This window comes from Actinia tenebrosa, unplaced genomic scaffold (assembly GCF_029948245.1).
Source record: "Actinia tenebrosa isolate PJP-AT-01 unplaced genomic scaffold, QUT_ActTen_1.0 PGA_scaffold1__47_contigs__length_23844297, whole genome shotgun sequence".
In the NCBI taxonomy this organism is placed as follows: domain Eukaryota; kingdom Metazoa; phylum Cnidaria; class Anthozoa; order Actiniaria; family Actiniidae; genus Actinia; species Actinia tenebrosa.
The window spans coordinates 8473114-8493180 of record NW_028292578.1 but is presented as its reverse complement, the minus strand read 5'-3'; the positions used below and the strand labels follow the sequence as shown (position 1 = coordinate 8493180).

General features: G+C 37.8%; 2 protein-coding genes across 2 annotated transcripts in view; both read right to left on the bottom strand.

Annotated features, from left to right (window-relative positions):
• Positions 1–60: 60 nt before the first annotated feature.
• Positions 61–9501, bottom strand: LOC116308650 (roundabout homolog 3). The gene is made up of 12 exons (XM_089032552.1): positions 9415–9501; positions 8352–8732; positions 6154–6408; positions 5559–5828; positions 4815–5069; positions 4194–4451; positions 3593–3850; positions 2735–3016; positions 2431–2592; positions 2233–2251; positions 1997–2021; positions 61–1750 (listed from the first exon to the last, which is right to left on the bottom strand). The coding sequence occupies exons 1-12, from the start codon at positions 9476–9478 to the stop codon at positions 1271–1273; spliced, it is 2709 nt and encodes a 902-aa protein (XP_088888678.1). The 5' UTR covers positions 9479–9501; the 3' UTR covers positions 61–1270.
• Positions 9502–10398: 897 nt separating this feature from the next.
• The window catches only part of LOC116288745 (hemicentin-1), a 46210-nt gene continuing 36541 nt past the window's right edge, over positions 10399–20067 (bottom strand). Inside the window, exons 46-53 of the mRNA XM_089032430.1 lie at positions 16455–16709; positions 16034–16312; positions 15241–15522; positions 14657–14917; positions 14297–14551; positions 13652–13912; positions 13129–13386; positions 10399–10666 (exon numbers count right to left, since the gene is read on the bottom strand). Coding sequence (XP_088888556.1) covers positions 10443–10666; positions 13129–13386; positions 13652–13912; positions 14297–14551; positions 14657–14917; positions 15241–15522; positions 16034–16312; positions 16455–16709 — 2075 coding nt within the window. The 3' untranslated portion in view covers positions 10399–10442. The remainder of the gene's footprint in view (positions 10667–13128; positions 13387–13651; positions 13913–14296; positions 14552–14656; positions 14918–15240; positions 15523–16033; positions 16313–16454; positions 16710–20067) is intronic.

The window sequence follows — 20067 nt, the reverse complement described above, 5'->3', positions numbered from 1 at the left end:
TTATGATGTTCTAGTTATATGACTTCAAGAGCTAATACTACTCAATTATAAGTTCAAATGTGATATCTAGCAGTTTTGTTTTTTATTCGCATGTTATTAACCATAGCAGCTTTTCCTCGTAAAAAGTTAATTTTTCTGCAGCCAATCTATGGCTGTTAAAAGTGCAGTGACAATTAAAGAAAATAACCTATGAGCAAGAAGAAGAAGGACCGATATGCTCTCCAAGAGAACAACTGTATAAAACTATACAATTAGGACACGTAGACCTATGGCAGGGATAAAATAACTATGTATTAGTTAGATCATCAGCATCGCCACGTCTGTTTCGACTTCTCCGGCTCAGTCTATTCTGTGCAACCTTTGCATTGAGTAAAACAAAGCATTTATGCAGAAAAGGGGGTAAAGTGCGCACTGTCGACTTGCATTGATAGCAGTTGAATTTGAAGGAAATACCGACGTTAAATATAGGTACTTTATTTTTGCCTATCGATGTGAAGTGAAATCTTTTTGGTACTTGACATACAACATTTAGTTAAACTTAAAGTGCTAATGACAGCTAATTCAATATTTTCAGCATAGATTCTACATGAAGTAAATAGTTGAATGGTAAAATATTTTTATTAGCATATATGATTTGAGTGATGCATCTCAGAGATATCAAAGATGCATCATTCAAATCATTTCAAAATGTTTGATGGAAAATACCACCTACAATTATACAAAAGCAAAGAAAAATCCACATACAATATATCCTCAAAGCCTTGTTAGAATTGGGGAAGATACGGGAGGGGAGGGTTATACTAAAATTTCGATCTTTATTCAGGGACAAATCTTATTATTTTGACGAAAAGAAGAAAGCTAATTGTTTTGTTGACTTCATATAGGATAGCCATGAATTTCTTACTGAATGAAATGGAGAGGGTAACAACGTTAACCCTGCATTCTTTGAAAGTTTAATGGGAACCCAAAGCCCCAATCCGGCAAGGACCACTAAGAAAACAGGGATCCCGCGCGAATAACATTATTAGCCATATAAGCTTTAAAACAGATAAAAAAGTCATCCTTTACTTCTTATTTTAAGTCCAATAGACTTCTTTAACTTTAGCGTAATGTTTTCCCTATTCAGACCCCGTAACGGTGTCACTTCCCTAACCACTAAATAAATTCATAGGTAATGGCACGTGGCCAGAAATGTGAAAAAACACTACACCCAATTAAATATAAATAAAGAGGTATTATTCTTATGGCGTGTTCTACATCTCTCTAAATCTCACACATTTAATGAAGGTCTATGCATGTTTTGAAGTGACTGATATTGTGTGGACCGATTCTCAGGCTGCATAGCCTGGTAAGGGTTTTGGTCTTGAGGTAACGCAGCCGCAGTAGTATTATCTGGACTCCTTGTAAATCCCAACAGATGCCCATAAGACCCTTCATTAACATTAACATGCTTAGTACCAGCCATTTCTCTTTGATCCAGTGCCTGATAAGAAGGCTCCTTCAATTGTGATTGCACCTGGTTCTCGGTTTCATGTCTTGCTGGTCGGCTTCCTGGTATATACTCCATCGGAAAGGAAGGCGTTCCAACGACACCTTGATTCATTACCCGGCCCCTGTTTTGTACTTGCTCGTACAGAGCCATATCTGCATCTGGTTTGGTTTGGCGGGAAATAAAACCCTCGTTCTCGTAAACAGTCTTAGTATCAAAAGATGGTGTTGAAAACGAGGATCGACTGACGGGAACTTCCGTCTGAAAGAAACAACATTAAGGCACTGTTATGCATAATCAGTTAATGTTTAATTATCTGTTAAAAAAACTTAGTTGATGAGATAAATAAACGCGTATTGCTAAGGGAAAATTAAAGACCCACTGAATCAGTCAATATTTGAAAAGGTAATAAAGATTTGTCACTCTATCGTCAATATCGTTTTATCCAAACGGCAGGGGTCAGTATTCTGCGTTTCCAAAATGATTCCATAAACTGAATCACCCTACCTGGTTTTTTTCTTGTCTTTTGACTCTGAAATAATAAAATATTGAAAAAAAAATGTTATATATAGTTCAAAATAATAAAAAATTATTCACTTAGAATTTTACATCAAAGCGTGTTTGTTCGTTCGTCAGTGTTCGTTTTTAATTCCCGTTTCCCATAAGCCTGTGGCTTGGGACTCATCAATTATTGTATATGCTATTTTTCTTTATTGCTGAATAAATTGAATATTTGTACGTACCTGTTGTCGTTTTGTATGCCTAAATATTGAAAAAGAGAAAATTGACTGAATTCAAAAAAGGAGAATATAAGAAATCAAAAGTAAAGGTTGTTGAATTTTAGTCTTTTTGTTTTATTGCTTGTTGCGCATTCTTTCCTTCTTTCTTTGATTTATCAAAAACAATGCTAAATTTTAGCTCATAACAACCATCAAACAAACCTTGAAATCGCATCCATACGATAACCAATATGAGAAGAACAATAACTACAATAGCAACAGCAATGACAGCTGCAAAAATGGTGGATGACACCCCATATGAAATGTTCCCAGCTTTTCCAGTATCACATGTTGAATGGTTTGAACTTGCTCCTGTTCTATTGACTTTAAACAAGAAAAGTTTGAGACAAATTAATTTTTGTATTTGTATTGATGATGGGCTGAGTGGAATGAGGCAGTCATTCTGAGAACCACCATCATAGTAAAATGCCACAAAAACTTTACCTCAATCATTCTTACCACATACCTTTGGCAGAAGTTCCTATGTAGATAGTTCCATTTACATAGTTCTTGTGAATTCGTAAGAAATACTGAATACGATACAAGGTAGATGATTTCAACCCGGCAATTGAACATGTTATTGAATCTTCATTGCTGGTGTTTGAAGACGTCATCCAGTTGACACCATGGAATGATTGCATCACATATATCAAGCATGTCGCTATCGTGTTATGAGGTAAAACCAGGTTATTCCAGGTAACTGTTAGACTGTCTTCTTTCACTATGATGTTGCTGATGGTCGGAGGTGCTAAGATGGAAAACGTATATGAGTAAATCGACTCCCGATGACTACAAATCACTTAATTCAAGGTGATAACATTGGCTGGCTTCTATGACGATGAATTGGATGAAAGCTCTTTTTTCAGTCATAAAACTGTCTTTTAAAACACGAAGTATTTCTTCGATCATTGTGGATTGACAACGTGACTTAAGTTTGTAGCTTTGGCTGATGTTATGAAAGCAATTGTCAATGCCTAGTTAACAATCATGTTCAGTCACGAGGATCAGTTGTTTTAAGATTCATATTTTGTTTCACTGTAAAGTTTTGAACATTTTAAGAGATCATCTATGTTAAGAGGAGATAAGAGGATCAGATAAGATAAGAGGATCAGATAATGGACAGTCAATGGAAATCAATGGGCAATTTGTTTTTTACAATAGCAAATTAAAATAACAAAACATATAAAAACATTGAAAAAGTTGAAAAAAGGTTTTGGCTCCGTGTGCGACCGTTTCCTCGTTCAATGGGTTTGTCCTCTTATTGATAATAGCTGTCACCCAATCAGATTGCAAAGTTAATCTGTTATTGTAAAATAATACTTACAAATCACAGTGAGTGTTATCATGGTGCTTTTCACTTCACACTCATTACCAGTCTTAGCTCTGCATTCGTATAAACCTGAATCAGCATGTGTAACAGATGGTATGGTATATACACCTTTACTGGATACTTGACCACTTCCAACTTTATGCCAAGTCACATTGATGTCTTCACCCTGAGCTTCAACATTACAATACAGAGTGTGACTCGATGCTTCACGTATCTCCTGACTTGGAGTTGTGTTAACGATTATCGGGATCACTTCGTTTATACAACAACAAAAAAAGCAAGTGTAAGAAAATATTGATTAAAAAAAGATATGAACGTTTGATATGAAATATTATGAAATATTTTAGGTACAACGTTACAACGTTTTGATTAGATTATCAAACAAGGAAAATTGGTCTATATTTCTTCCTTAATAATGTATACAATGACTTTTGTTTTATTCAGCTAAAATTGAACGTTTTACTTTATAGCAACATCTATCGAAGCCAAAAAAAAAACTTACTTTACCCAAGAGATTCTTATCCTTAGCTTAGTGCTTATCGTCACCGATCATTCTGTAATTTTTAGAACATACAAAATTTGAGAACAAACTTACAATTTGTGAGAATATCAAGTGTTGCATTCTGTCCTGTTCCAACATTGTTCTTTGGTTCACACTTGTATGTGTTATTGCCTGCTTGTGGAACATTCAACTGATAGACTCCAGACATGCTGGTATGTACAAGCTGATCATTCAAGTAGAAGCGATATTCATGTGCTGGTGGGTTGGCATTTGTTGTACATTGTAAAGTAACTGAGTCATTCAGGCAGGCCTCAGTCTTTGTACTGGTCAGGTTCGTGAGATGTGGTTTGTCTAGAAAGGGATGACATAGAATGAAATGTTATTAAAACGTTTCGATAGCAACATACTCAAAATGCCTTGATAATAATATTTTGGGGTGCTTGGGGAGGGAATCTTTGTAATTTGGCTGTATACTAGTACTTTCTGGCGAATCTGAAAACAATTAATTAATGATGCTAATGAAAAATTCACTTTGAAATAATACTCGTGATTACAAAATTGCATGACTGAAGATGCCGGAGAACAAGCTCACAACTTCATTGCACATCATTGCCCGGTATCAATCTCTTATGAAGCAGGTTTTAATCAAGTAGAATTCATTCATATATTTTTTTAAATATCGCATTTAATAGACAATTGTACAGAGAGACTTACAGTTTACAACAACATTTGCGTCAGCAGTGACATTGCTGCACTCCACGCTGTTGCTTGCTGTGCATCTGTAGGACCCTTCGTCTCCTCTCTTGACGTTACTTATGGTAAATGTCTCAGTACTGCCAACAATGCCTCCGCCAACCTTGGTCCACGTGATGTTAGGTGCAGGTACTCCAGAGGCATTGCAAAATAGTGTTAAAGAACTTCCCTCCAAAAGAGTCGTGGAGAGAGGTGACGTAACTATTGCTGGCGCCACTAAAAAGTGAACAATAAAATAATAAAATAATAATAGAAAGATAACACGCTACTAAAAGTGGATGAATAATGAATCTGGTCATTAAAGCTATAGCTAGAAGATAATCAACTATTTAGCCGTCTTGTTAAAAGCCTAGTATGATAAACTTTTATCACAAGTCGCTTTCGTGTAACTTATTTGGAAGCTTGAATGTCAATAGAAAACATTAGCTCAAGTAATATCAAAATATTTCAGTATACAGATTACAAGCCCAAAATATTGATTTAATAAGATTGGCATTTATGTCTGCAATAAGATTTCTCCAAGTGTTTTCTCCGTGGAAGCAGCTGCAAAAAAAATCGACAATTGATACAAAACTAAAGCTTATCAAAAATCAAATGTACAATAGACATGGGTCAACTTAGCGATCTAAACACTACTTTTTTCCTCGTCGGGCTTTTTGGCGATTATCCGTTCTTCGGAAATTTAAAGAAATATTATAAAACTACCTTTTGCAGTCACTTCCACACTTCCATTTTCCAAGGAGGTTCCCAGAAGATTTCTTGGTACACAAATAAACTTGTTTACAGATGGCAAACCTGCAGTAGCCTTAGCTTCATAAACGTTGGATGCACTGGTTCCAATAAGAACACCATTGTCATAAAACTCGTAACTGCTGGGTGCTGGGTTGGCTGGTCCTGATGTACAGGTCAGATTCACTTTATCATTCTGGCAAACTGTTGATCTGTCACTCAAAACTGTTGCGTTTTTCGGTTTGTCTAGAAATGGGACACTGTCATTATCAAAATGTAATCTTGATAGTACGTGCAATTCAATAAAAATTCGTGCAGAGGACGAACTTGATTTGATTTGATTATGATTATCTGATTTTACATGAAATTGTGCATTCATCACAAACAAACAAGGAATAAGAAATGAGAAAAATAAATTCAGTATGGAAACAAGAGGGGAAAAAAGAAAATTCCAAAAGCAACTAATTTTAAAATAATGCTAAAAAAACTTGTTCTTGTATTTGAAAAAGTAAATTTTACACAAAAGTGATTGGATACTTTGATAGTTTGCCTTAAAAATGTCTATACTTACATTGAACGTTTAGACAAAAGTTAGCGGTCTTGGCATCAAGGATTCCATTATAAGCTACACACGTATAACACGCCTTGTCATCGTTGGATGTAACTGCTGGTGTAGTGTATGGGCTTCCTGTGCCAACGATTGCACCATCTTTTGTCCAGTTAAAACTGGGTGCGGGGTTACCAGTTGCAGTACATTCAAATTGTGCAGTCTGTGTTTCGTTAACAGTGACAGTACTTGGGTTTGGACTGGTTATCGTGGGCGGTACTGTATAATAAAGAGAACAATAGCATGAGCGATTTTATTGTAATAACTACAGTAATGTTACTGATGAAGTAATTAAACCTTTTGAATCTTCCAACCCCCACCTCCTCCTTTAGTATCATTTTTCATTTTTCATGTCGACAAAGACGCAGCGATTTTTGGTCTTAATATTTTGGAGTTCGAAATGAAAGAACACGAAAAATATTAGAACGTAGAAAACTTGATTTTATGAGTTGTAACTTTTTGTTGGTTAGTTTTCCTTCCTCTTTGTTTTAAAAAATCTGCCTTGACCACTAAACAACTCTTCTCCATTGTACGGCAATAATTTTAAAACGTCCTCGTTTTTTTTCGTTTTTTTTATTTTGTTCTTCCACTTTCTATAAATTAATGTTCAGAAAACGTCCATTTCCTGATAACTCAGACTAGTATACTGCTTGATCCTTTGCATTGATTATGCAATGAGCCCATAAAAATAGAATTAACCTACATTATATATAGAAATATCATAATGATCATGAACACTGAACTAGTAGATTCTGGATATGAATCCATATCCAGTTAATACTGGGTGTGGGGTGACCAGTTGCAGTACATTCAAGCTGTGCAGTCTGTGTTTCATTAACAGTGACAACCTTAGGGTTAATTTTTGGACTGGTTACTGTGGGAGGCACTAGAGGTAAAGAGAATATATATTGGAAACATTGTCACCTATACTTTAAGGACTCTATGTAAAAACCAAAACAAAGTTCTCTTTTCCTTCTTAGAAAATTCTAAAAATAAACTTAGTTCAGTAGCGCGTGGCCTTCGGAGCTAAATGTCCAATTTTCTACTACAAACCTTTTATGAAAAGGAAAAATATATTTTGATAAATGAACTTAGAACCTGGAATCAAACCCAACCGGGCTTACTTACATCATACTTTACACTCTACACTACATTGAACTTTCCTGAGATAGCGAACGTGGTTCATTGTGGTCTAGTTTTGTTACAAATATTTTTTGCTCATCATGCCTCATATGGTGTAGTTTGTACCAAAGCTAGAAAAAAAAAGTGTTTCATCTCTTTTGATAAAGCTCATTTAAATGAAAGTTTTAATTAAAATATTTATTAAAATATTGAAGTAAACAGAAATTGAAAAAACTATAATGTTAGACTTAATACCGAAACGTTTTTTAATCGTTTTTTTCAAGTCTGAAATAATACTAAAATCCCCTCAGGCTCAGTGATTATGGGGAATATGTACCTCGCCGCTCAAAGAATCGCGGCTCGGGAACTGAATTCACACTGGTATTTACCTATTTTTACTAGGGTAATCCGCATACAAAAGGCAAAACTAAACAGATTTTTATCAATTTTTACTCTGTGCGTGTATCGGGGTGCACGTAGCATAACTACATGGCTTTCTCTTCTACATGAAACCCTGCTTTCAAGATTTAGTCTAGATCTTAGGGCCTTTTTGAACGAGAAAGTCGTCGGCAACGACCCACCAACATCCCCACAGCGATGAGCCTCTACAATTAGGAGCTCCCGCTCTCTCTTAAGCCTCGGGCCGATTTTCATCCCATATTCTTCGATTGCACGTTACGTCATCGCGGCCATGTTGGTGGCATTTAACAAAAGATTTCTCATTAGCACCCATTGTAAACGGCACCACAATGGCCGCCATGCTTTTGTCTTTTGACTCTCTTGGGAATGCTTGCAATCCATCAATTTTAACTGTGTCCTTGGCTTTGTTAGCGGGAACTCCTTGTGAAAATATATTAATCACCTCGCTTTCGGCGTGAATAATCGTTGAATAATTTATTTCTATAAATTTGTTTCTTCAATTAATAATATCAGTTCAAGAGCAAGGTGTGTTGTCGTTAAACATGAACGAACCATAACAATATATAATCTAAGTAGCCCCTGAACCAAAGTTGTGGTTGAAACTAATAGAAAACACTTACCAAGGATCGTTAGTTGCAAGTCACCTGAATCCCGGCTGTCGTAGTCGCCTAAACTATCAGTAAAAATTATATGCAAATCGTATAAACGCTCATCAGTCGATCGGTTCAGGTTTTTCAATGTAAACACCGATGTCAGTAGAGTACCAGTAAGAGAAGCAGTTAGATTCAGATCCGCATCTCGACTTTTATAAACGTCATAAACTAATCTCTTTTTTGTCTTGTCATACTTTATCATCGTTTTGCTTGAGCCAACTACTCCCTGGTTCACTCTAACATTCTCCCATGTTTCACCTCCATCTAGATCAGCAGTCCAAGTGATGCTGACACTTTGGCCTTGAATCCCGGCAGCCGAGAATGGCTTAATCGTCCAAGTGAGTGCCTCTATAAATACATCGATTAATTAAATCAGCAGTAAATAAAAAAAGTTAACATCACTTTGTGATTTATTTCAATGATCAGCAATATCAAAATTGAGAGAATACGCCAGCGCAGGTCATCGCTCAAAGATGGTGACGCATTTAGGTACATGTTGCGAACTGATTTAAAAGACAAAACAATTAGCACTTTCCTTTGCTTCATGTTTGTTTGTTTTGATGATTTCAAAGTTTCAGATCTCCGACCGACAACGCTATCTGTTATTTCACTCAAGGTAAAACGTTCTATCAAGCTGATACGCACCAAATGCAGTGGTACCTCTGCAGTGGTTAGGTGTCCGCCATGTTCGGTTTTACAGTAAATACGGTTGGGGAGAAATCGTAGTTAATACCCTCTTAATAAGGGGTCTGCTTAACAGAGGTACATTTTCATGTAAGTTCAGAGATGTGAGCTCTTGAAGAATGAAGCAATTTCTAATTTCTGTAACCCTAAAGTCAAATAATGCAAATACGATTGGCAACTTATTGCATCTTCTGCGTTTTACACATCTATTTGCTACAAGCTTACGTCGCTTCCATTTTCCGGCGCAATAAGCGAATGATTCACCCGGAAATAAACTAAACATGATTCAGATATATTTGATAGCTTCTTTTTTAGTTCCTTTAGAATACTAAGAAAGTTTTCTTACCGGTTAGCGAAAATATGCTAAGATGCACAAGGATGAAAAAAAGAAATCTAAGCTTCATCTTCATAAGGACAAGTAAATCACGGCGTAAGAACAGACAGAATATCAGCTATTATGTGAATATTTTATCTGGTCCGTCAAACACGGTCACGCTCAATAGCCATGTAATATTATTATTCTTCGATTGCACGCTACGTCATCGCGGCTTCTCGGGGGAGCGTTGGTGCCATTTAACAAAAGATTTCTTATTAGCATCTATTGTTAACGGCACCACAATGGCCGCCATGCTTTTGTCTTTTAACTCTCTTGAGAATGCTTGCAACCCAACAATTGATAAAAAATGTACGCCGTTGGAGATCTAGAAAATAATGAATTGTTTTACAACTTGCCATACACTATAAAAAAGGCAAGAGTGTAGCTGCAGAAACTTGTGACACTCGCCTTTATTTCCCAAAATACACGTTGATTACACTTCGTTTAACTGATTGAACTCTCCGATCTTAACGCAGCGATTGAAATTATTCTTTAGCAGTTCTAGCATGAATAACCCGTAAAATGAGATGATAAGCGATGGTTCACAACTAGAAATAGAAAAGAAACATATTAATTGGCGATATTCCGTGATATGAAGAGATGAAATGCAAAAAAACTTACAATTTTGTTCTTCTGCTATAGCTACACGGCTCTGTAACATAAAACTATAGGACGCGTGTGGATCTCCGCCCTAGTCCTCCTCTGGCGGTTTTGGCGGTTTTTAGTTAAGGCACAACTACAGCTGTCCTTACCTCACATACGTCTAACACTTAACTCTTACCAGTGGACGTTTTTATGTCGAATATCTGGAGAATAGGAAAGAAAGAATAACTGAGAAAAATAAAAGCCCTCTTAACACAACATTACAATTGAATTGAATAATTATATCCACAGTTTTTAAACGTCGAATATCAAAACAATAACAATGAAAAAATACATTATTTGATTCCGACATCTGGATCACTATTTCTAACATCCACTTTCTTGCCGTAGTACTTTTACTTGTGATAGCTATATGGACTGTTGCTTGTGAAAACAAAGGAAAAGGAAACAAAGCACAACAAAAGGAAAAAATGAAACGAAAAAAAAGAAAAGTAAAAGAATAAAAAAGAGAGGAGAGGCAACTCAATAGCAGAACCCTGAAGAAAAAGAACTGTACAATCATGTTGTAAATCACATTCTAACTTTACCATGATCCTGTCAATCATGGAGATACCTAAATCTTTAAAAATAAAAAAGTAAACAATAAAAAGACAAATATTAAAAATTGACAAAACACAAAAACACACTAAGAACAGGATTAGCAATAACAACAATAGAGTGGTTTTTATAAGCCCGTAAAATAGACTACACAGTAACCTAATACAAATTATTAGACCCTTATTCCATTGTGGTTTTTTGTTTGTTTGTTTGTTTGTTTGTTTGTTGTAGTTGTTTTGCGTTGTTGTTGTTGTCGGTTGTTGTTGTTGTTGTTGTCATTTCACTATTACCCACTAACTAATCTTATCTGTTTCACGGGTTTATGAAAATCACTATAATACCAATAATTTGAATAAAGAAATATTATACACTTATTTCAATAAAAGTTAGTCACCTGAAAAGCTACAAAGCTGAGACCGACAAGGATTATGGATAGATACATTTTATTGTTTCAACCGCTTGATAACTGTTGATGGACTTGAGATCTTCTACTAGTTACAAGTTAACCTCCTCTGAGCAACCTTAACTGCTGCAGTTTGTGTCAAAAGCTTTACTTGTTGGATATAAAACATTTCCCCATGATTCTCAGCGATCACAGCTTTCTACGTTTTTGGTGACTAACTTTATTGAAATAAGTGTATAGTAATAATAATAAGAAAATCATAAACAATAAAACAATACTAGTAACAGTAAAAATAACAATAACAACCGCACAACCAACAAAACAGCAACAAAAACATATTGATTCAAGCTGCTAGATATTGCACTGTATCCGTCAATATCTAGAAACAACCATTTGTTATTCAATGGTATGTATTAGAAATACATTCCAATGAACAACAAAGTTAATACCTGCTCACATATTCATTTAGCGAGCCATTAAAAGGTCGTAGCGATGGCGTCACAGTCAAAACTCCAAAGTCAGTTTAATTTGTCGGTGATAGAAGGCAAAGAGTAGGATTTGAACTCACATATTAATTCGAGCATCTGGAACACATGTAATGTGAATGCAATATTGACTTTCGAACATATATTCTTTATGCCACTTAAGGACACTGGAATCGGCTACTGACGGATGATGGATTCTCCGATTCGGAGCAGTCATTAGTTTTGATCCCAGATCCTCTCGGGCCCTGGCTGCAGAGGAGACTAATGATGGATGAAAGGACGCTAATTATTATTGTCTTTTCGTGATTTTAAACGCAATATAAATAAAACCCATTTGACTTTAAATTTTCTGACCGACTAATCATGTTTATAGTGTCTTTTCCCGTCAATCTATAAATGAAGTTCTAGCGTTAGCAATACAAATGTTATGTACTGTTTAATAAACGAGTAGGAGTGTTTTATCAGGTATAAAAGCACGAGGCGTAGCCGAGTGCTTTTATACCTGATAAAACACGACCTACGAGTTTTTTGTAATGTTTAATAAACGAGCAGGAGTGTTTTATCGGGTATAAAACACGAGGCGTAGCCGAGTGGTTTTAGACCCGATAAACCACGATCTGCGAGATTATTGAACGGCTTAGAAAACTTATGATGTTTGTTCTCATTGTGCACCGATTTTTTTACGAAATGAACCAAGTTTGATAGAGAAAATCCAAGTTAAAGTTTATGCAAATGAAGACGAATCTTTATCAGATATAAAATCACCTTCATGGTCATGATTTCTATTGTGTTTTCTTCATGCATTATTAATGAGTTTTCTAAGAACTGCTTAAAACACTCATGAACAATTTATAAGATTTTGGTTCAGCTGGAGCCACCATACACGTCAAGAACATGGATTTTTATACTTCGATAGAGATTTGACGTCACAAAGCATGCGCAACCAGATTCGATAGAAGCTCCCACACGTTGGATATTGCGTGCCAAGGCAAAGACAGGCACGTTAGTCAAAGATCATTAGGGTTGACTATGACCTTGATGAAGCTCTATGTCTTCATCTAAACTTTGATGCATACTTCATCCCTGATGAAGTCATCCTCATAGTATTCGAGTGGTCTTTATATAAAGATCACATGTGTCTTTATATAAAGACACATGTGTCTTTATATAAAATCACTTGAATACTAATGAAGAGGACTTTATCGGGTATAAAGGTTCATGCACGTGACGTGTATGGTTGCTCCAATTGGACCATAAGCTTATGAATTATTAATGAGTGTTTTAACAATAATGTAATATTCGTTACGAATCGAATAAGGGTGCGAGGTTAACGTTTATCTATACGCGATTCTGAGGCCAAACGGTTTTAATCTCCCGCCACAGTCGATATGTCACGGTCGCAACTGTCGATCAAAGTATTCAGTTTTCAATAAAAACGCGTCATTCAGATCAAAAACCACTTTTTCGGAAAGAACGCCTGACGGCAAACGACAGATCAACGGATCATGAATTTACCCGACCGAGAGTCACGCTGTTGGTTGATGGGAAGGTGTCAATAGGGCCGATATACTTATCTGAATGACGTAACAAGCTTACCAACAACAGTGATATTTGCTATGGAACTTCTTGCGGTACATCCAAAACTATTAACAGCTGTACATTGATATTGGCCTTTATCATCCCAACTGACAGCTGCAATACTATGTCTCCTGAAGCTCGATATTTCACCAACGCCAACTTTACGCCAAGTGACATTTAATTGGTTATCATCGTCAAGAACATTGCAATCAAAAGAAAATCTCCATCCTTCCAAGGCATATTGGCTGTGTGTTGAACTAACTATTTTAGGAGGGGCTGCGTGAAAAAATCATAGGGAAATCATTTTTTTGCTATTATTACTGTTTCAATTCTTCTTACTTAAACCGAAAACTATAGACCAGTTTCAGCCATTCCCTGAGCCGTTCAATACAGAAGACAAAACAAAAATTTCCAACCATCTTCTTTGTAAAATTTTGGTGTTTTGTCCTCTGATTTGGACTGCATAGGGAATATCCTGCAGTTGGTCTATAAGCTTAGTTTTCGGCAACTTTGTTTTTGCAATAAGCTAATAGAACGTTACCTTTTACAAAGATTGTTACGTTAGCGCTGTCGCCAAGTCCCGCCTTGTTTTCGGGTACGCAAGTGTATGTATTGTTTCCTTTTACTCTTATATTAAACGTGTAGATTCCTGTACTTTCCTTAGAGAGCAACACTTGGTTTTGATAGAAATGGTAAAGATGAGGATTCGGCTTCGTGTTCCCTGAATTGCATCTGAGAGTCATTGGGTCGTTTAAGCAGGCTATGCTCCTAGGAACCAACAGACTCGTTTGTTCTGGTTTAACTGTAAGACAAAATGAAATCTGTTGAATACCACTGACATGCTCTTTCCTCAAATAGCTATGCCATGGTTTTTGGGGAATTGGTCAAGGACAACTCAATTCAAGGCTTCAAGATCATAGGTAATATAATAGTATACCTACTTATCTTGGTAAAGGCCTCGGTTATTGTAATTAGCATTCGACATTTTAAAAGTAATATTTATACCATCTTTGAGTATAAACTTGGGTCGCGGAACCGAAATGTGGAATAGGGCTTTGAGTTAGCTGACGTTAGGAGTATATGTGTATACATACTTGGTTACGGAGCTGGGTATGTGCACAACAGCAGGCGTGATAATTTGGTAATTTAGATAAAATGAAAACTTGAATGAGAATTATTTTCTTACAGATAACGGTGATGTTGGACTGTGCAGTCGTTATCGGACATTCATCTCCATTACTGGCTGTGCATTGATACGTGCCCTCGTCTTGGCGGCGTATACTGGTGAAGGTGTGTGTGTGACCTTCGGGATAGGAAGGGCCACTTATTTTACTCCAAGTCACGTTCATTGGCACAGTGCCCATCACAATGCAGACCAAAACCGCAACTTCTCCTTCAGCAAATGTCCTACTTGAAGAAATCCAAATAATATTGGGGATAGCTGAAAAATTCAATAACAAAAATTTTAAATAAAAATTGCACAAATAATACTATCGTTAAAAGCACCTATAAGCGTTTAAATTTAGCCTCAAAATACGATACATGCCTTTTGTTGGAATCAACACCGATGCATTCTGTCCAGCTCCCACAGTGTTCTTTGGTTCACACTTGTATACATTATTGCCTGCTTGTGGAACATTCAACTGATAGACTCCAGACATGCTGGTATGTACAAGCTGATCACTCAAGTAGAAGCGATATTCATGTGCTGGTGGGTTGGCATTGGTTATGCACTGCAGGGTCTCCACGTCGTTAATGCAGATTGTTCGATTAAACTGTCTTGTAATATTTGTTTTATAGGGTTTGTCTGAAAGAAATTAAACAATGTTGACTTGTTGTTTGCAGTGGCAGAATTAAAAGACTTGGTTTTAGAGTACCCCTTTTTTCCTATCCTGACTCTCGTAATAACTTAGACTTTCCCCTACTACTCGCGCTTTTAAGACAGGAAAAACGACTCCATCGACTTTGAAGGAAAAAAGGGAATGTTGAAGTCTAATCTGCCCACTAATGCACCTAAATCATGCCACTCATGTATAATTTCTCGAGGTCTTGTGAATGCTATTTTATAGAACTAACCATTATATGAACTATATCAGCCGCAGGTTTGATAAGACTATAAAATAAACTTACATGTAACATTAAGATAAATGGTTTTTGTCATAGGGCTTTCTCCAACTCCATTATAAACAAAGCACCTATAACTTCCTGTGTCTTCCTTATCCAAGCCTCTAAACTGCTGGACCAGTATACTTCCATTGCCAAAAGACTGTGAAAGAGGATTTGTAATGCTCAGCTTTGTCCATGTGATATTCGGAGTTGGACATCCTGTAGCCACGCAGCTTAATGATAATGAAGTCCCTTCCGCCCTAGCTATTCGGTCGGTGGAAGGAGTGATAGAAATGGTAGGAAGAACTATAAAGTGGAAAAACAAAATATTACAATTGAGTCTTAATTCAATACTGAATATCAGACTGTGCCCAATATGCCCATACTCTGCCTTATAGTACACTAAACAAAATTACTCGACTCTGATTAGTCGGAGAGGAGTACAATTATAGCGTTAATTGTACTCCGTAGGAGTACCGAATTAAGTCGCTATGGAAACACGGCCAAAACAATGTCAACATCGGCAAAAAAAAAAAGCCGTAAAAACTAATAAGAACTAATCTTTTTTATGCATTTCAGTTGCGAGATGAACTGAAAATCGGCCGCCAAATCGACAAAGATAAACGGCGTCGCTTCTCATTTTTTACTGAAACTTTGTTGAGCGAACTATAAACAAAAAATCTCTCGATCTTCTCGTACAATTTGGAATTAATAGACACTCGTAATGTTTTGAAAGTTCTTTAATTGCACTCGCCTTTACTCGAGATCGTGCGATTTCCTATACTAATATTTCATTACTCTTCATATTGAGACCCACCTAGAACAGTAACATTGTAGTAGGCCCTCTCACCAGTCCCTGCACTATTCTCTGCGACACAGTAAAACCTTTCATCATTGCATCCTTGGACGCTATATATCACGTGACTTTCAGAACATGTGCTGCTAGACTCGTTTGCCAATAGCGTATTTCCTCTATAAAACAGCAAGTTGCACTGAGTTGGCTTTGCTGTTGACTGACACCTCATTGTGACTGTCTCTCCATGCATTAATACGTCGCTGCTTTTATCGATGGAGATAACTGTATTTTCAGGTTTATCTGAAAACAAATTAAACAAGCTGTAAACCAACTAAATAGCCAACAATATTAATGTGGGACCAATAAATAAACAATATATTACACACAACTCGAACAAAATTCATTTTAGACAAGATATGTATCCATGTAAAAAGTAACTTACACGTGACAGTGATGGATGATCGCGCAGTTGCTGCAGGACACTCATTTCCATTGTGTGCTGTACATTGGTACGTAGCCTCGTCTCCACGTACAATACTTGTGAAGGTGTAACTAGAACCTTCAGGATATGATGAACCACCAACTTTACTCCAAGTCACGTTCATTGCATCACTATCCGTTACATTGCACATAAGAACCACTCTGTCTCTTTCTACTACAGTCTGGTTTGGTGTTGAAAACGTTATCCGTGGAGGAGCTATAAGCAGATATGATGAGTGTAAAGACACAATTTAACGAACATCTTATGTTTATTCTTTTTTTTCAGCTAGAATGAATAAACTATATAACAATCAGTACCTTTGATGTTAATAGACACTGATGCATTGTTTCCTTTTCTAATAGTATTTGCCGATTCGCATGTATATTTATAAACGCCTACTTGTGGAACATTCAACTGATAGACTCCAGACATGCTGGTATGTACAAGCTGATCATTCAAGTAGAAGCGATATTCATTTGCTGGTGGTTGCGCATTTGATGTACATTCAAGAGTCACCGAGTTGTTGATGCAGGCGGTGCTCACACAGTAGTATAGGGAATGGGGGTTCCAGCGCAATCTCAACACGGGCAAGACCCGTGTCAAAAATCCACCTACGGAAACAACCCACTCCAAGTGTGGTTGGGGGCAACAGCGCAAATATGTTAGTCTATATATGGAGTGCGAAGATTGTAAGAGAACTTTTAAGAAAGAAGTGGACTTAAAGAAGCATTTGAAGATGAAGACGAAATGTATGAGCAGCTATGATTGTGGATGTGGTAAGAAGTTTGAGACTAAGGTTAAATTGTTTTGGCATTGTCAGGATTGTGAGTATGACTACGACGATCTGAAAAGGGTCTGGAATTAGGTATAAGATATTTCCTATTATATAGATGGAATCCCAAAGCAATTTCGAAACGGTGTCAATACCCGGTAACGGTGAGATTGACGTTAGGCAGTTTGGGCGTCAGTCAGAAAGGAAGGTCAAGAGAACGCTTCGAAAAGGCATAGAAGAATTAGGAGCCCTGAAAGCGAGTATAATGGTAGAAGTAAGTTTATCAAAAGATGAGGTAACGACGACAGCAATGCTGCGATCAAAGTCGTTAGTGATATTAGAGTCCACGAATCTGGATAGGTCACTCAGCGAAGCCTTAGAAGCAATAATGGAGTCGCTGTCTAACTACACGAAAGAAGGATCAGGTTGGACAGTGGAGGAGGTAGAAGGTATGGAGGTTAGCATGGCAAGGTACGTACCCATACGAGGGGGGAGTTACGTACCGCTACCAACGTGGGTAGAAAGGAAGAAGGCTATTGTAAACGTGAAGAATGAAGACAATCGATGCTTTATGTGGGCAATCAGGTCTGCACTGTATCCAGCAGAGAAGGATCCCTGTAGGACAAGTAAGTATCCCACAGACGATTTAGAGTGGGATGGTGTGGAATTTCCCATGCAGTTGATAGACATCCCCATATTTGAGGAAATAAACGATCTAGCAATTAACGTTTACGGAGTCAGAGAGCAGACGATAGTACCGTTAGTTCTGTCAAAAAGTAAAGGAGAGCGCGTACATTTATTCTACCACGGCGGACACTACTCATGGGTTAAACACATTAGCAGACTATTCTACAGACATACTAAGCACAAAGGCAAAAAGTACTTCTGTGACTGCTGCTTGCTGTCATTTACATCCTTAAATACCCTAAAGAAACACGATGAGATCTGCCGCGGAGTCGAAGAAGTGGCGCAACGGATCCAGATGCCCACCAACAAAGAGCTTTCATACGCAGACCATCAAAAGCAGATGCAAGTGCCTTACGTGATATATGCAGACTTCGAAGCGTTGATAACTAAGGAAGAGCAGAAACGTGGCGCCACGAATAAGGTAGGATTACACGAGATCTGCTCCTTTGGTTACATAGTAGTCAGATCAGACGGTAAAGCAAACCCTCCTGTGATTTACCGAGGTAAGAACGCAGCTAATGAGTTTCTAGAAGCATTGCGAGAAGAGGAGGGGGAGATAAGAGAACAATTAAGACGTCCAAAGAAGATGGAATTTACCAAAGAGAACCAGGAGGCTTTTACCAAGGCAAAGAAATGCCACATTTGTCAACATACGCTTCTCCAGTTTGGAAGACGAGCCAAGAAAGCGTGGGATGAAGATGGAAAGTATCTAGGAGAAGCTCATTTTAAATGCGGGAAGTATGCTAAGAAAGGTGAGAAGCCGGGAAAGCCCTCCACGCACTGCATTCACTGCCACAAAGCATTTGTTGAGGATTTCTATGTGGATAAGGTTAGAGATCACTGCCACATCACGGGTAAATACAGAGGAGCGGCTCATTGGAAATGCAATATAAACTTCAAAGTAGACCCAGAAATGGAAATACCCGTATTCTTTCACAATTTAAGGGGTTACGACAGTCACTTACTTTTACAAGGAACAGACGGCTCCGAAGTAAAGTGCATACCCAACAACAAAGAAAGGTACATGTCCGTAACTGTGGGTAAGCTAAAGTTCTTAGATTCGCAGCAGTTTATGGCGGACTCCTTAGCAAACCTCGTAAAGTATAACACCAACTTTCCCATTTCCAGTCAATACGGCGCGGAAAGGAAAGGAGTCTACCCATACGAATACATGGACTCCTGGGATCGATTCAAAGAACCCCTACCACCCAAAGATCGCTTCTACAGCACCCTAAACGAGTCTGGTATAAAGGATGAGGAGTACCAGCATGCGTTAGACGTGTGGGAAAAGTACTCCTGAGAGAACATGGGTGACTACCACGACATCTACCTAAGGTCTGACGTAGTGCTGCTTGCAGATGTTTTCCAAAGCTTCAGAAAGATGGCTATGGAATATTACGGATTGGATCCCGCTAATTTCTACACGGCTCCTGGGCTCAGCTGGAGTGCTTTGTTAAAGAAGACAAATGCGCAGTTGGATCTCCTAACGGAGTACGACATGTATCGGTTTATGGAAGACGGTATTCGTGGCGGCGTATGCGGACCCAGCCGACGTTACGCCCGCGCAAACAACCCCTTAGTAGAGCACGACCCAGAGAAACCAACCACATACATTTACTACCTGGATGCGAATAACCTTTATGGTTGGGCAATGTCACAGTACCTACCTGTGAGAGACTTCGAATGGGATCCAGTGAAGCCGATAGACTTCTACATGCAGGTAGGAAAGGAGGAAGACAAGGGTTACGTCTTAGAAGTGGATCTGGAGTACCCAGAGCGCCTGCACGACGCGCACGATGAGTTCCCATTAGCACCAGAAGCGATAGAGATACCATTTAAGCAGCTAAGTCCGCTGCGAAAGCAAATGTGCCCTGGTTACAAACCGTACAGGAAACTAACTATGAACCTGATGGATAAGAAGAAGTATGTGGTACATTACCGCAACCTGCAGTTCTACGTGCGACACGGAATGCGCGTAGAGAAGATCCACAGAGTCCTAAAATTCACGCAGGAACCCTGGATGCGCCCCTACATTGACTTTAACACGCAAAAGCGTACCGCAGCGAAAAATGACTTCGAGAAAAACCTCTTCAAACTGATGAACAACAGCGTGTT

What these genes read in the sequence shown, in the direction of transcription:
- LOC116308650 (XM_089032552.1), bottom strand. Translation starts at nt 9,478, where the DNA reads ATGAAGATGAAGCTTAGATTTCTTTTTTTCATCCTTGTGCATCTTAGC. An exon ending in TGTGGAAGTGACTGCAAAAG is followed by an intron (nt 5,070 to 5,558) that starts GTAGTTTTATAA and finishes TTCACTTTTTAG; the next exon opens with TGGCGCCAGCAATAGTTACG. An exon ending in CATAGGAACTTCTGCCAAAG is followed by an intron (nt 2,593 to 2,734) that starts GTATGTGGTAAG and finishes TCTTGTTTAAAG; the next exon opens with TCAATAGAACAGGAGCAAGT.